We start from the raw sequence: 15,572 nt of genomic DNA, 5'->3' as shown, positions 1-15,572 counted from the left end.
CATCAAAGAATTTGTTTAACATTTCACTACAGATGTGATTTTCGTTCATCTCCCTACGGAAACCGAACCAGAGATTCATTTGAAGTCAGAAATTGCTAACAGGGGAGTGTCCTGAGTAACAAGTGCCTTGAAACGAAGCATGCTGCAAGCAAGGAGGTAAGCGACACAATCTCAGCTCCGTGCTACAGCGGTACAGTGCGTTCACCAGCGGCTACATCGGCCACGAAGAGCTGCAAAAATCCATGCAAACCACTACCAACTAACCCTGGTTAACCAAAGCTTGGTACAGCTCAGGTGACAAAGTCATTCCTCCGAGAGTGCTAGCATGATGCTAAGGGTAAACATGTTTTCCACTGGCCCAGTGTTAATTTAAATACATTCTTTCATTGAAATTCAGACTTGTTAACACTGAATTATTTGAAGCCATAAAGCCTGAGAAAAATTTGGAAGACATTAGAACCATAGAAACTTAGAATCATAGAATCATTAAGGTTGGAAAAGACCTCTAAGATCATCAAGTCCAACCGTCACCCCAACACCCCCACGCCTGCTGAACCATGTCCCGAAGTGCCACATCCACACGGTTTTTGAACCCCTCTGGGGATGGGGACTCCCCCACTGCCCTGGGCAGCCTGGTCCAATGCCTGACCACTCTTTCAGGAAAGAAATTTTTCCTAATGTCCAATCTAAACCTCCCCTGACGCAACTGGAGGCCGTTCTCAACGTTTATCTCATCTCCAGGTGAAGGTACACAAGACTGGCACATATTTGCTTGCTTTCATGTCTTTTTTTTTTTTCAGCTGAGATGGGGCCATTTCTGAAATAACTTCACCCTGTCCAAAGAACTGTGAGAAATAGCATTAAGTAGCTATAGCTCTGTAACAAACCACAAGATGCACCCAAGAAGGAGAAACTTCTCTAATTTGCACCAGTTTCACACCGCATTAATGACAGGCTTTTCAATGGAAAAACTTGTTTGCTCTGTACAATGCAAATAAGACACCAACAGCAGCATCTTCAAAGCGGGAAGTAAAAGTGTGTAAGTGAGCAAAAGAAAGTTTCTAGTGAGATAAAATTATTATCCCACTCATTAGGTGGACCTAATGCATTACCTCTGCTGGGACCTTTGGATTCTGAACCATGCAATAAGAGAAATCATTGAGGGGAAGGGAGGAGAAAAACAGAAGTCATTAAGAACTCTAATCTTTAATTTTTGCTTTAAAAACCTACAATATTGAAACATCCCACAGTTCTCTCCAACTAGAAGTTGCTATAAGCACTTTATCACCTGCACATATTTTAGCATTCTCTGTGTGGATCAGATGTAGCAGATTTAGCCACCAACGCTAGAGCACTACATCAAAATTCTATTATTCCATGCAACTGCATTATGCATTAAAACGCCTTGTCACCACTTGATTCTCCCTTTTAAAATGACTACACGCTCACTGGGCGGAATATCTATTGGGAGAAGATCCTTTGGTTTATCTAGGACTTGGAAAATAAGTTTAAATTTAACCTTTCCCTTTTTAAAGAAATACTTTTGATCTATACCATTGTCTTTAAGGAGTGTAATGGGCTGAATTATCACCCACCGCAAGGTTAAGGCCACCGGTTTCCCTCTGAAGGTCAGTGACTCTCTTCGTAGGCCTCTGTTCTGTCCCAGAGATGGACCTGAACTCACATATGAACCCAAATTTGACCCTTATCCGGAAGGTTTGCATCCACCCAGGCGAAAGCTTTGGAACAGATCTGAAGCTTGACAAGGAGAAAATGTTCCCTGACAAGCGCAGTCCCGTGCGATGACGGTGACGTTTAATCTCGTCTGCTCCACTCGGGTCTGCCACCGTACAGCCACAGCGGCTGGCAGCAGTGCTAGCTGACTGACGAAGGCCTGAGAGCTTTCCCAGAGAGGTCTAGTGTGGCACATCCAAAGCCAGTTATGTCCTAGGAACATCTTTTACAGATGTTTCCCACTTATGCCCCTGTAACTGGTATAGCGTAGTCACTGTAGCTATGTTTTTTCTACAGATTTCCCAGGAGACCTTCAGATACTCACCCGGTTACTGCTCAGGTTATAAGGGGGTGCTAAATCTTGGCGGCTTCCAGAAAGCTGAAATAGTTAAGACAAGCAGAATTATTACTTAACAAGCACTTAAACAACTGATAAATATACCTCTTGACAAACACAAGGAAGGGTGAAAAAAAATAGTTTGGCGGTTAAAGCAGAACTGAAATCCAAGAGATGCAAGGTGAATTTCCGATTATCGACCTGGAAGGAGCCAGGATTTGATGCCTGCTTACCAGTTCTATCAAAGGATTTATTTCCAAATTTTTGACGACAGAAGTCACATCTGTCTTATGCACAACACTGCTACAAAGTTTAAGTTCAGTAAACACATCTAGCTCACTTTCAAATCTTCTAAAGAAGAAAAAAACTTGATAACTAAATGAGAAAAGCTCCAGTGTTCTGAAAAAAAAAGATGCAGAAGTTCTCTTTACACTGCTTTTTAAGAGAGTCTGGATTGACGGGGGTGCTTTCAACCATACTAGCCTGTATGATGAAAGCGCGAATACGTGCAGATCTTGTCTCCGCTTAGTAATTTACATGCTCACAAATCGCACAGACAAACAGAAGGGTCAACAGAAGGAAATTTATTGCTATATTCCATGGCTCTGGCATCATCGAGACCTGTAATTGAAAGAGTGGACTTACTGCCCTCAATACGCTGCAGATGCCGGCGTGGAATACTCACCCGGTTCACGTTGGGAGAGCTCAGGCTCCTGCGGCAGAGTTTGCCTTTTCCCATTAGCTGCTCTTTCACAGCAACCTCCTGCCAGCCACAGAGAAACAAAACAAAGAAAATATGTGTGTTTTGCAAGAATCTAAGCTCCAAGCATCCCAGGATAGTTTTGTCATAGAATCATACAATGGTTTGGGTTGGAAGGGACCTTAAAGATCATCTGGTTCCAACCCCCCTGCCATCAGCAGGGACAGCTTCCACCAGACCAGGGTGCTCAGAGCTCCATCCAACCTGGCCTGGAACACTGCCAGGGAGGGGACAGCCACAGCTTCTCTGGGCAACCTGGGCCAGGGCCTCACCACCCTCATGGCGAAGAATTTCTTCCTAATATCTCATCTCAATCTGCCCTCTGTTAGTTTAAAGCCATTGTCTATACACGGAAAATGTTTCTAAACCACCTTCTTGCACAGGCTCTTGTCTGTAAAGCCTACTGTAATCTCAAACTTGCACGTAATATAGCTAGAGGTGTAAGAGTGGAAAAACTTTAACACCTAGCATTTCGCTGCTTGGCATACGTAGGATTTTACAGCTAGTTCTGATTCTAGGAGATGACTGTTACAGATGTGAAGACCAAGACTCCCTTTCCTAGCCGAGTTCCTATTTTAATCCGTTAAACTAATTATATGTGACAGGAAACTTCCTTTTGATACTTTGAGTGCATCACACTTCACCATTCATTTATAGTGGGCAAGCACATACTCTAGCGTGATTTGCGTAACTTTCTTTTGTACTTGCATAACTCATATCCAGAAGAACAATCTTCAATAAATGTTTTTCTCTTTTGTGTTTTTCCTGGTAAACAGACCAAGTTACAGTACTTAATATTAACCCGGTCAATGTCTTAGTTATGGACAGAACGGCTTTGGTTAAGTCAACGTAGAATATGGGCAAAATGACAAGAACTCTACCAGAAACTTTGGAAACTATTACTAAAGCCCAGGCTTCAGAAAGCAAAGGCTAACAGCACACAACTACTTCTACCGAACCATAATTAGCAATGCATAGTGCTAAAAAAATCCCATGGATCCCATAATAATGCATTTAACATAAAGCTCCCAGTCCCGTCCATCCATACTGCAGGCAGCTGAGTGAGAACGTCTCTGTGAAGAGGGCTACTTTTGCTTCTTCGGACGTTTGCCACAGGCACGCGTGGTAAGGCTGAGGTATGCACTGAAGCGGTGGTTTTGGTTTGTCAGCCATCGTGTGCACTTACAGAATCACAGAATCCTTAAAGTTGGAAAAGACCTCTAAGGCCATCAAGTCCAACCGTCACCCCAACACCCCCATGCCTGCTAAACCATGTCCTGAAGTGCCACGTCTACACGGTGTTTGAACCCCTCCAGGGATGGGGACTCCAGCACTGCTCTGGGCAGCCTATTCCAATGCCTGACCACTCTTTCTGTAAAGAAATTTTTCCTAATATCCAATCCAAAACCTCCCCTGAGGAAACCTGAGGACATTCGCCTTGCCACATGCTGTTCCCAGTAAGCACATTCTCTGCTGTCTGCTACAGCCTGAAAAACAGACCTGGCGCAGACGATCCAAGGTGAGAATGTTCTCCACAGCCAGCACACTCCGCAAGTACTTCTCAATGTAGGCTTCAGAGTCAGCTGAAGCTGCATCTTCAACGTTTGCTGCCATTCTGGCTAGTGCCTCCCGTTCCTCAGCTCCTTGAGCATCCTAGGAAGACAAAAAGAAATGACATCCTTTTAAAAAAAAAAAAAAATCCTGCATGAGTTCTGAAGACAACGCGTTTTTAAAACTTGCAGGACAGATTCAACACTGTTTGCCCTTCAGCTCAGGAGCTGACTCAGACATCTAAATACAAGCCTCGTTACATTGAAGGGAGTTGTGCCACGCCAACCGCACGGGTGCTCCTACCACTGTCACAGCCGTCTCCAGCTATGCATGGTCACTGTTCTTCTGGGTTTTGTAACTGAGAGTCTACAGTGAGCCACTGCCACTGATTAGCAAAAGGGCTGCATTCAGATATTTTGTAATTAAAAAGTGCTCAAACACATACGGGGGATTTTCTGCCCCATGAGGAAAACAAAATTTCAAGCGACTTGCAAGAAAAAAATAGAGCATTGCTTGAGAAACATTTCAAGACAGAGCGCTAAATACAGCAGAACGTAAAAGACAGAGTCAGGCGGCAATCAGGCTTTTGGCTCTTCATGTGTTAATGTTTTTAAAAGTGCTCTGATAGAGCATCTGTTGGGAAGGAAAGGATTAGCATCCAACTAGGAACATGCCCAGGAATCAAGAGTTGCCTAAAGACTTTGCTTAGAAAATGCCAATTAGTTATTTTTTACATATTTTCACACACCCTACACTAGGCACTTCACCTACCCATCTTTACTCCCCTTTTTCTCGCTCTTTAAAATGTTCAAGAACCTGAGCAAACAGATGCTCACTCAACAAAACACATAGTGACGCTGATAAGGCATCGGTTGCTGCTAAGTCACAGCACGTAAAGGAGTATGTTTAATCTTTTATAAGAACCATAGTTTATGCTTGCAGCAGCAAGAGCAAGCATGCTCAAAATACGGGAAAAATCAGAAAGTTAGAGGCTCTTAGCCAATTTCAGTTACTCCGATCTCTTATTCACCTCTGGAATATTTGAGACTATCTCAAAAGTGACACCACAGCCAGGAATGGAACTTCGGTGAGACATTCTTCGGAGGAAACTCTGTGCAAAACCCTGTGGGAGGCAAAAAAAAAAAAGGGAAATATTTCTTGCGTTAAGGAAAACACGGTTTAACATATTTCAACTGAAGTAAATATAGCTTACAAAGAAAGACGTCCAAACCTAAGAGACTAGCCTATAAATACGAAAGAGTCAAAGACTTAAACTTGGAGACAAATCATTTGCTTGCCTGTATTTTAGGTGCAGAGGAAGGATTAACTTCCTTCAGTGCAAGGTGACTGCTTACCCAGCACACAAAGCATTTGCTACTTCTAGAAGTAGGGTTTTTTTTTTTGGTAGAGCCCTAGGTGACTTGTCTTGAATATTGACAAGTAGAGGCATTAAATTCTTGACCAAAGAGATCGTTACAAAGAATGATTTAAGGGGGCATGGTCATTGTTTATGCTGACTTGGCGCCTTGCAGGGTTAAGAACTGGACTGTTGAATTAATGCAGAGATGAGTCATTCAAAGATGCTGCTGAGACGAACACCCGGGAAAGGTTATTGACAAGGATTTTCAGAAACCCAGCAAGAAAGCCAAAGATTCCGTGTCGAACAGAAGTAAAAAACATCATTGACTGAATCTGTAGGAAACAGAATTGATGAAGACTTAACAGAATTGTAATTACTGGCACGCTCAATTTATCTGTTGAATACACTCTTCCATTCTATATGACAAAAAATTCACTGTTCCATTTCTGAGAAAAAGCTTTCGCCTGATCGAAGCACCAAAAACGGTAGTTCTTCTGTTCCCAGCACTAAAGGCAGTTTAGAGTCGCCTACAGGGTTTCTAGGTGCGACCACACCTCTTCTTCTCTTGCTTCAGATTTTAACTACAGATGTGCAAACAGAATAACAATTCAGGCTTTCTGCTCTGTCATTATCACTGCTAGGGAAGCTGGATTCTGAGACAGTGCTGAACAAACTCTTCCTCCCCATCTTGCTCAAGGATTAAATATTTTGCAGGACTTGATGCTGCAAATGGAATGACAACCTTCTGCTTTCCATTTATTAACCAGCCTGCTCTCACCTGCACATTATCATAAGAGCACAAGCCAACGGGAAAACATAAAAGATCAAGAGTGATTAACTTTGACAAATTACACAAGGGGACCTCTGTTCCAACTATCGCTAGTTTATCTCTTAATATCTGGATACATAAATAGAAATGGCTAGCATTAATGTGTGAACATACTACAGGAGTAGGGAAACACACAAGTTTCTTCTGATGTACAGTTTTTGCAAAAGATGAACTCCAAGCTCATGGGCCCCTCACTCTAAGAAGGACATTGAGGGGCTGGAGCGTGTCCAGAGAAGGGCAGCGAGGCTGGGGAGGGGTCTGGAGAACAAGTCTGCTGAGGAGCAGCTGAGGGAGCTGGTGTTGTTCAGTCTGGAGAAGAGGAGACTGAGGGGAGACCTCATTGCTGTCTACAACTACCCGAAAGGAGGGTGTAAGGAGGTGGGTGTTGGTATCTTCTCCCAAGTAACCAGCGATAGGATGAGAGGCAATGGCCTCAAGTTGCGTCAGGGGAGCTTCAGATTGGATATTTGGAAAAATTTCTTTCCTGAACGAGTGGTCAGACATTGGACCAGGCTGCCCAGGGAGGTGGTGGAGTCCTCATTCCTGGAGGGGTTTAAAAAATGTGTAGATGTGGCACTTCAGGACATGGTTTAGTAGGAATGGTGGTGTTGGGTGGATGGTTGGATTCAATGATCTTAGAGGTGTTTTCCAACCTATGATTCTATGAGAAGTTAACTCTTTCTACTTTTTCCAGTGATTGGGGATGAAGCACTTCGTAGTTAATACAAATAATACCAAATCTCTCATACCTAGATGCCATTAAAAAAAAAAGGCTGCATTAACATCCACAATAGAAAAGCTACTATGCAAATTACTTGGCAGCTTAAAGTCTTGCTGCATGCCACTGATACGGGGCTTCCACTCAGGCAGAGATGAACACAGACACAAAAAAATAAACAGACATAGCAGCAGCATGCTGCACAAGTCACGGCCCTCCCCTCTTCAAGCAGTGACAAACACCGGGCAGAGCAAAAAGTGTGAAGGATTCTAAAAGATCTACCTGTCTGCCGTACACATTCACGCAAATGCGCTTGCGAAGCACTAACTGCATTTCTGCGGGGTGGCTGAGCTGGACAGTGGCTCTCACAATCAGGTAAACTCTCTCATCCGCTGCTGTGCCTTTACTGAGCTGGATGCAGTCGTGGACTGTGGAATCCCACGAGGCTTCCGCTTTCACCTGCAAAGGAAAAAAAATGTATCCTCTAATAAGCATAATTAGGTGTATAATTAACTGTAATTAATTAAGCATAATTAAGAAAAATACATAATACATAAATTTTGAGAGTCAGCTTCTCCATTTCACTCCCTGGGAAGAAAAAATCCCCGCACTTCAGAAGAGGCCATTTAAAAATCAAGATTGGTTTGCCAAATGAAGATGTTGGGATTAAAAATGCCAACTTGCTCAAACTCTGGAACATTTCCTCTTGAAAAAAAGATCTTTGAATACCCAGGATCATTGCAAATAAATCATCAAATATGCAGAACTACAGGCCCATTTGGCCTAATTTATTAAGATAAAGCAGAGAAAATCTTCCGTCACACCACATAAACTCTCCTGTCTGTATATGAGAAATAACTTTGCTGAAACATTTCTAGCAATACAGCAAAAGCTGGAATTTCTCTTCTTGAATGTTAAAATGTAAGTATGACTGAAGATTTAAATGGTTTATCTCCAAGCCATAAGAAAAACCATCTTTCCAGGCTTTAACAAAAAAACCTCCTAAAACCCTCAGGAATGAAGCTCATCCAAAAATACAAAAAGCAGTGTGTTTCAGAGTAAGAAGCAACATTTTAAGGTAAAAAAAAAAAAAAATCAGAGATTCTAAAGCTAACAGCAAAAATTATAAATCAACAATTGTAAAGCTGTAAAAGTATGAGCTATATGGCAAAATGGAGTACAATGAACGTAACAATGCAGAGGTAAATATGTAAACTGCAGCCATAGTTCAGATTGTTTGGTTTTTCAGCAGAGGGCTTCCGTACTCTAATTTGCTCAGGTTTTTTTTTTTTTCATTTTTTTAAAGATGAACACAGAGTATCCAGCTTCTGTAAAGCCTGGATTTAGATGAAGGAAGATCCTTGAGTTTTATTATTTTCCAAATCATGGTTATACTCCTAGCAGTTTTTCCTTGAAAACGTGACGTCAGTCATACAAGAAACAAGTGTTGTATCCTTTGTATGCTGTCTTTGATGCATTATTTTCGCATCTGACAACATGAAGAGAACAATGAAAAGACTCCTAAACTAAATATACTGGTCTGCATCTCTGCTTACCTCACTATCGTGATGCTTCACTATCTGCAGTTCAAAGAATTCCTCCTCCTCTTCGGCAACAAGAGTAGCATCCCACCCGCCCGCTTCTGGGTCATCAAGATTATCTTGGGAGCTGAAGTCATCAGCTAGAAATGAAAGGGAAATCAGAAGGCGAGGAGACACAAAGCAATTACCCTTTTTAAAAACATCTGGCAAGTCACGAATTCACATTTTCACAGAATCACAGAATGGTCGGGGTTGGAAGGGACTTCTGTGGGTCACCCAGTCCAACCCCCTGCCCAAGCAGGGTCACCCAGAACAGGCTGCACAGGACCTTGTCCAGACGGGTCTGGAATATCTCCAGAGAAGGAGACTCCACAGCCCCTCTGGGCAGCCTGTTCTAGGGCTCCGTCACCCTCAGAGGGAAGAAGTTCTTCCTCGGGTTCAGCTGGAACTTCCCAGGCTTCAGTTTGTGCCTATTGTCCCTTGGAAAGAGTCTGGCCCTGTCCTCCTGACCCCCACCCTTAATATATATATGTACCAGTCTCAGGCTAATTTGATCCTTAACTCCCCAGTCTGGCTACTTACACTCTTACCCACAAAAGAGAAGTTCCCCGCACTGTTTCACTTCAAAAAGAATCCCATTTCTATACGGAAATTGCGCACCAAGATTTGGGACGCAGACTCAAACATGCCTTATGAAGTCCTCCATTGTGCAGGAATCTCCCCCTGTTGTGAACATCCCCTCCTTGCCCACAGTTATATTTTCAGCTCTACTGCTCAATCATACTCCATACATTGCTCATTTGGCATTAGGTAGGGCTTGTGGTTTTTTTAAAATAAAGATAAGCTGCTGGCTGAACAAGTGAAAATACAGTACTTTTAGATCATGATTAAACAAAACCTTAATCTGGTTTTTGAGAAGCAGCTGAACCTGTTCTGGCTTGAGTCCCTCACCATGAATGAACTCTTAACCAGCTCCTCTCTGAAGCCATTTGATATCTCAGTGCTCCATTTGAGGTGAACAAGCCATCACTGTAAACAGCACTGCAGCAAAGACCTCCTCACAACCGGCAGCACACCACCTCCCCACTCTCACCCAATGCTTCTAATCCAAGCATGAACCCTCTTTTAAACACCTTAACAAGGATTTGTTCAACTGATGAGGCACCCTTAGCTCCCTGGACTACTTTGGGGTTGCTGCTTTCTTGGTTACCACTTCCCATCTTTGGTAGAAATATCTGACGAATACATTGTTCGAATTCCGTCTTGGATTTGGGTGCATTGAAACTTACGTTGTTTAAAGACACACATACGATCACGCTCCGTAAAACAAACTTCAGCTTATCATGCCCTTTTTTTTGATATGTAGATGTTACCACCAGTGACTTCACACTTTCTGCTAAGTCATCAGTAAAGAAATTATAGGATATAGCATCAGTGCTATATCCTTGTGAGATGATGAGGGGACTGGAGCATCTCTCCTACGAGGAGAGGCTGAGGGAGCTGGGCTTGTTCAGCCTGGAGAAGAGAAGGCTGCGAGGGGACCTTAGAAATGCCTCTAAATATCTGCAGGGTGGGGGTCAGGAGGACGGGGCCAGACTCTTTCCAGTGGTGCCCAGCGACAGGACAAGGGGCAATGGGCACAAACTGAAGCCTGGGAAGTTCCAGCTGAACCCGAGGAAGAACTTCTTCCCTCTGAGGGTGACGGAGCCCTGGCCCAGGCTGCCCAGGGAGGCTGTGGAGTCTGCATCTCTGGAGATATTCAAACCCTGCCTGGCCGCGGTGCTGTGCCCCCTGCTCTGGGTGACCCTGCTTCGGCAGGGGGTTGGGCTGGATGACCCACAGAGGTCCCTTCCAGCCCCTAACATGCTGTGATTCTGTGACCTCAAAAGCACATTTCCAACTATAATTTTTTCTTTACTCTGGTTTTTGTTGTTCACATGCTTAGGTTTACACATTTTACTATTTCTGTTTTATTAAATATCAGCAAAACTTTGGGATTATGAAAACAGGTTTACACATTTTACTATTTCTGTTTTATTAAATATCAGCAAAACTTTGGGATTATGAAAACCTGTGGTTCCTTCCATATATAATGCTGTGTATTTTGAAACATTACCCAATATGTTTCAGTGAAAAATGTACACTCTCCAATCAATCTACTTGCCATTCCAGGGATTTTTTCATTTTATTAGCTTGCTTAAATTCTACAATGTCATTGGTTGTACACAGTTTGTTTTAAAGCACTCGGTCATTTTAAGAACTGCTTACCATTCAAGTCAAGGAAAATAACAGGAATGTGAGTTTCCATACCAGGCACAGGAGTCCTAAAATGTAAGACAGGGACAACGGCGGCATTTAAACTAACGCAGATTTACCCCGCACACGTACTTCATGAGACAGACGCACAGTACATCACATTCAGTACAACTGCAGTTTTAAGCCAGACCATTGATAACCTTGGCAAACAGCTTTATTTTAATTTACTGTTGCAGATTCCGAGAGATTCAACTAAATTGGTATTTCTTTTATACCAGCTCTTTTAGAATTATTATATTCTTTGACCTCTGCTTTCAGAAATGTTTTCTCCCTCTAAAATGCTAAGAGCAAAATTAAGTTTATTTACTCTGACACACACGTTCATTAAATGCAAATCCCTCTGCATTAGTGATGGCAGTGAAGACAGCAGAGAAAGAGTCAGAAAATTCAGTGTCAAAGTTTTTAAACTAACATTGATGCTGCCACACTACACAGTTATTACTCTTTCTTACCAAACACACATATTTAAGAGTCAAAGCTGCCATTTAAAGCATCTTTCATATCACGGAAGAAGGGGTAACATAGGTGGCGGGCGTTTCTATTTTTAAAATGAAATAATCTGTGGCCTAGCACGTCTAAGCGACACAACATTAACAAGGTACTAAAAATGTAACATGAAGCACGAGAGACTTTAAGGCTCCTTGTTGCAATCTTAGCTGTAAACAGGGGCTGTAGCCACCTCATGACAAACTTGGACTTCAACTTTATGGTGAAGAAGAGCAGGCTGGACTCTTCAGTAATATATCATGTGCCTGAATCATACGGAACATTTCCTCTGGCGCAAATGTGTTCAAAACAGATTCTTCCTTAAGTAAGTTTCCTGAAGGTCCATGTTTTCCAACCTAGTCAAACACTTTGATGTGGAAGTCGATGTGTTTCCAACCAGCATTTGCCCTTTTTGTGTTTCAGAAGTACTAGCTTTAACAAGCTTCAGCTTAAAAGCCCATGATGCTTAATTCTATCAGTAAATACTTATAGAGGTTTGCTCAGAACAACATTTCAGAGAGTTGAAAGCAACTGCAGACAAGAGGTTTGAGGTGAAACCACCTTGCTTCCTTCTCTGCAGTTGTGACTCACAGCTGCTACAGCACGGCAAGCTCAGTCTGGCGTAGTTTACTATTTTTAATGTTTAGAAAACTACATGGACTGCTTGCTGACTAAACAGACCTTGCGCTCAAACTAGGAGCGCAACAAAATGCTCCTGTAGATGCAGTTTTATTATGACAGGGCAGCCTTTTAAGTGAATGAACTAGGTAATTAACATATTAGCTAATTTTTTTAAATGGTAAGTGCAGTGGTAATAAATATTGATTCTGTTTTTTCAGAAGGTCATAATTACACTCTGATCGATAATAGTATCGTTTACTAGATAGCATTTCTGGATTTCAGATACACAGCCTAATAAAATAATTAAAGCAAGAGCCCTAATTTTAACAACTTTGCTCATACAGTGTACAGAGGCCAGATAAAGGAGAGAAAAAATGGCAACAACCCAAGCCAGGAACCGGCCATGCATCATTTTTACATTCGTTCTTGCATATGGCAATGTATGTTCATACCACTCCGCTGGAGCTCCAGGGATCCCACTGCCAGCAGACGGAACCATCACCGCATTCCTTTCTTCCGTGAGCGTTAGCCTCATCTCTAAAAGCTGCGCCTCCCGATCTGCATCGTCTTCAGTTTTATCTGGAGCAGCAGGGTGTCAGTCAGGACAACTGAGAGCATTTCTCACTCAGTGCCTTCATCATGTGTCGATGATCTTATACCAGCCATAACAGAATAAAACCCACTCCGCCCAGAAATTCAGCACACAAAGAAGAAACACACTGTATACAAATCAATGAACAATTTTATATAGGCTTCTCTAACTTTAGTTGCACTGAAACTAAACTAATGGTGAGTTCAGAGATTCAACCCTCCGTTCACTTCTTTCCTAAATTTTACAATATATTAAGATAAAAAGCGTGTGCGAGTGTCTCTCTCAACTGTAACTATTGTCACCTTTAAGAGTATTTTGCTTACCAGGCTTCCCAACGAGTTTTTGCAATTGCTGATCGAGATACTCCTGACGCTTCGTTAAGGCATACAGCCATTTCCGACGGAGCCTCTCCAAATCCCTGTCCTGTGAACAGGAAAGTAGTCATGTTAAATATTGACCCAGTAAATCCAATGCTTCCTATTTGTGGCCTACACATTTCCTCGGCCCTTCCCATCCTGTAGCCAAGAAGCTGGTAAGAACGACAGAGCAGACCTCCAAGAAATCACTGAGCTCTTCTGTACTGTTTTCTTTTGCACCGGACAACAGAAACACGGAACAGTTGAGGTTGGAAGGGACCTCTGGAGACTGTCCAACCTCGCTCTGTGCCCAAAGCAAGGTCAACTACAGAAGCTTGCTCAGCGTTCTGTCCAGTATTTTAATATCTCCAAGGATGGAAAGTCCACAACCTCTCCGGGCAACCTGTTCCACCACCACGATAAAAAAAAAAAAGTTTCTTATGTTGAAGTGGAGATTCATTGCCTCTTGTCCTCTCACCACTGAGCAGAGGCCAGCTCTGTCTTCTTTACTCCTTCCCATTTACACATATTGACAAGATCCAGTCTGTCTTCTCCTCGAGGCTAAACAACTCCAGTTCCCTCAGCCTTTCTTCACAGCTCCAAACCTTTAACTTTGCACATCTTATCTGACGTATTTTTTCTTGCCAGCCTGAGGCATCTCTTTCCCTAGCTGTTATTCTGTACTACTCAGCTGAACAAACGTCACTTTATACAGTATTGCTGCCCCCAAACTAGTTTAAAATTCACTAACCATTACCTCATGGCAAAGCTAGAAATCCCAGTCCTGATCCATGACTCACCATTGACACTCGGTGCTTAGCAGCCTCATGCTAGGAATTCATCCCTGCCCCGCATCATGCCACTGTCCCTAGCTACGGCATTTGCAACTGAGCCTTTTAAAATATTTTTCCTTAAGTGCTCGTGTCCTTCAAGAAAACCACCTCAGTATTTTTAAGAACACTCAGTTCATTTGTCTCCGGTGTAGAAATGCTCAGAAATGATGAATGATACTCGCAGCATGTTGGGTGCCGCAAAGACGAGCTGTCAGCTCCGGGATGCCTTCAGGCAAGCCTCTTTTATGGCAACAGCACTTCAGATTCATTCCACATCGAACTATAACAAATACTTTGTTAAGAAAAATGGGTGGATGCAAGACTATAAACTTGCAGTTGTGTTACTCACTCATAGACCCCTACAAGTATTCTGGAATCTGCCAGACAGCATCAAACCTACATCTCTGGTTGCTTGCATTATACAAAGCTGAGATCTATAATGACGATGATGTGCTTTTGTTAAAGATATTCAGAAGAAGATGAAAAATAGATCACAGATAATGTATCTCATCAGTTCCCCTTTAAGGCTCACGTTACTGTGACACTACATACATTTTGAAAAAAACAGTGTGCCGATTTCAGTAGTTTTATCACTGCTGTCTTCGGCATCCAGGAACAGAACCCCCCTTGCTTGCCCAAGGGCTGATTACTACGTGGTGTACTCCTGCTCTCAGACACACAGCAAGCTCACAGCATGAAACAGCATGAAGTATTTTGACTCCATCTTCAACATTACCATGCCTATTCTTGTTCTTAATGAGGATCATCTCAATCCAGCCAAGCTGGTCAAGAAGGAAGACTCCTTCCCCCAAAACACCAAAGACGAAAACCAATTGGATCTTCTTTTGAAAACACACATTAAGGCATCTTGTTGGTTCCCTTCCACCTCTCTAATCCACCATATGGCTTGGTAGCATAACAGCCTATGCCATTTTTAAGCTTCCGGTCTCTTCAAAAGACAGGTTCTCTATATATCCAACCAGTACAAGAAAGATAACATGCTGTTCCTCCTCTAACATATTTTAATCTGAAAATACCTAAATTTGTAAAAGGAGAGAATTCAAAAATTTTACCTGATAACTGTCCATTTCATCCTCTTCTTCCTAAGCCAAAACATGCAAAACCGCATCATTAAAATGTGTTGATAGCAGGAAACACACTTAATGAAGAAGGTGCAACTATTCTAAGCAACATCAGCAGTCTTACAGAAAAGTCTGAGCTTAGCAATAGTATGATCATAAAATTAAAACACACAGACATCCCCAAGATTTGCTGCTATCAGCTCACCTAAACACAAACTAGAACAACCCAACAATTACAATGGAAAAAAATCACAGAAATGTAGCTATTAGGATTCTTTATCACTGGCAGCAAGTGGAATACTTCAGTTGCCGTAAGAAAGAAATAGGAGTTCAGTGAAACAACCTGAAACCTGTTGATCCTGGACAGCAAAGAAAAACGTGCTGGTTTACCTCGAAGAGTTAAGTATGAACGTTACAGCAAGCACTGAAAAATCAAAGTCTGGCATAAAGGATTGG

General features: G+C 42.4%; 1 protein-coding gene across 2 annotated transcripts in view; it reads right to left on the bottom strand.

Annotated features, from left to right (window-relative positions):
* The window catches only part of KIF13B (kinesin family member 13B), a 144,962-nt gene that overhangs the window by 29,683 nt on the left and 99,707 nt on the right, over positions 1 to 15,572 (bottom strand). For both annotated transcript variants that reach the window (XM_075415039.1, XM_075415038.1), the window contains exons 26-35: positions 15,108 to 15,137; positions 13,169 to 13,268; positions 12,706 to 12,832; positions 11,099 to 11,154; positions 8,846 to 8,970; positions 7,572 to 7,748; positions 5,413 to 5,505; positions 4,332 to 4,484; positions 2,757 to 2,834; positions 2,060 to 2,113 (exon numbers count right to left, since the gene is read on the bottom strand). In XM_075415039.1, the coding sequence (XP_075271154.1) occupies positions 2,060 to 2,113; positions 2,757 to 2,834; positions 4,332 to 4,484; positions 5,413 to 5,505; positions 7,572 to 7,748; positions 8,846 to 8,970; positions 11,099 to 11,154; positions 12,706 to 12,832; positions 13,169 to 13,268; positions 15,108 to 15,137 (993 nt within the window). The remainder of the gene's footprint in view (positions 1 to 2,059; positions 2,114 to 2,756; positions 2,835 to 4,331; positions 4,485 to 5,412; positions 5,506 to 7,571; positions 7,749 to 8,845; positions 8,971 to 11,098; positions 11,155 to 12,705; positions 12,833 to 13,168; positions 13,269 to 15,107; positions 15,138 to 15,572) is intronic.

This window comes from Opisthocomus hoazin, chromosome 2 (assembly GCF_030867145.1).
Source record: "Opisthocomus hoazin isolate bOpiHoa1 chromosome 2, bOpiHoa1.hap1, whole genome shotgun sequence".
Lineage (NCBI taxonomy): Eukaryota > Metazoa > Chordata > Aves > Opisthocomiformes > Opisthocomidae > Opisthocomus > Opisthocomus hoazin.
Note: the sequence above shows the minus strand (reverse complement) of the source record. Positions and strands in the feature narration are given on the sequence as shown.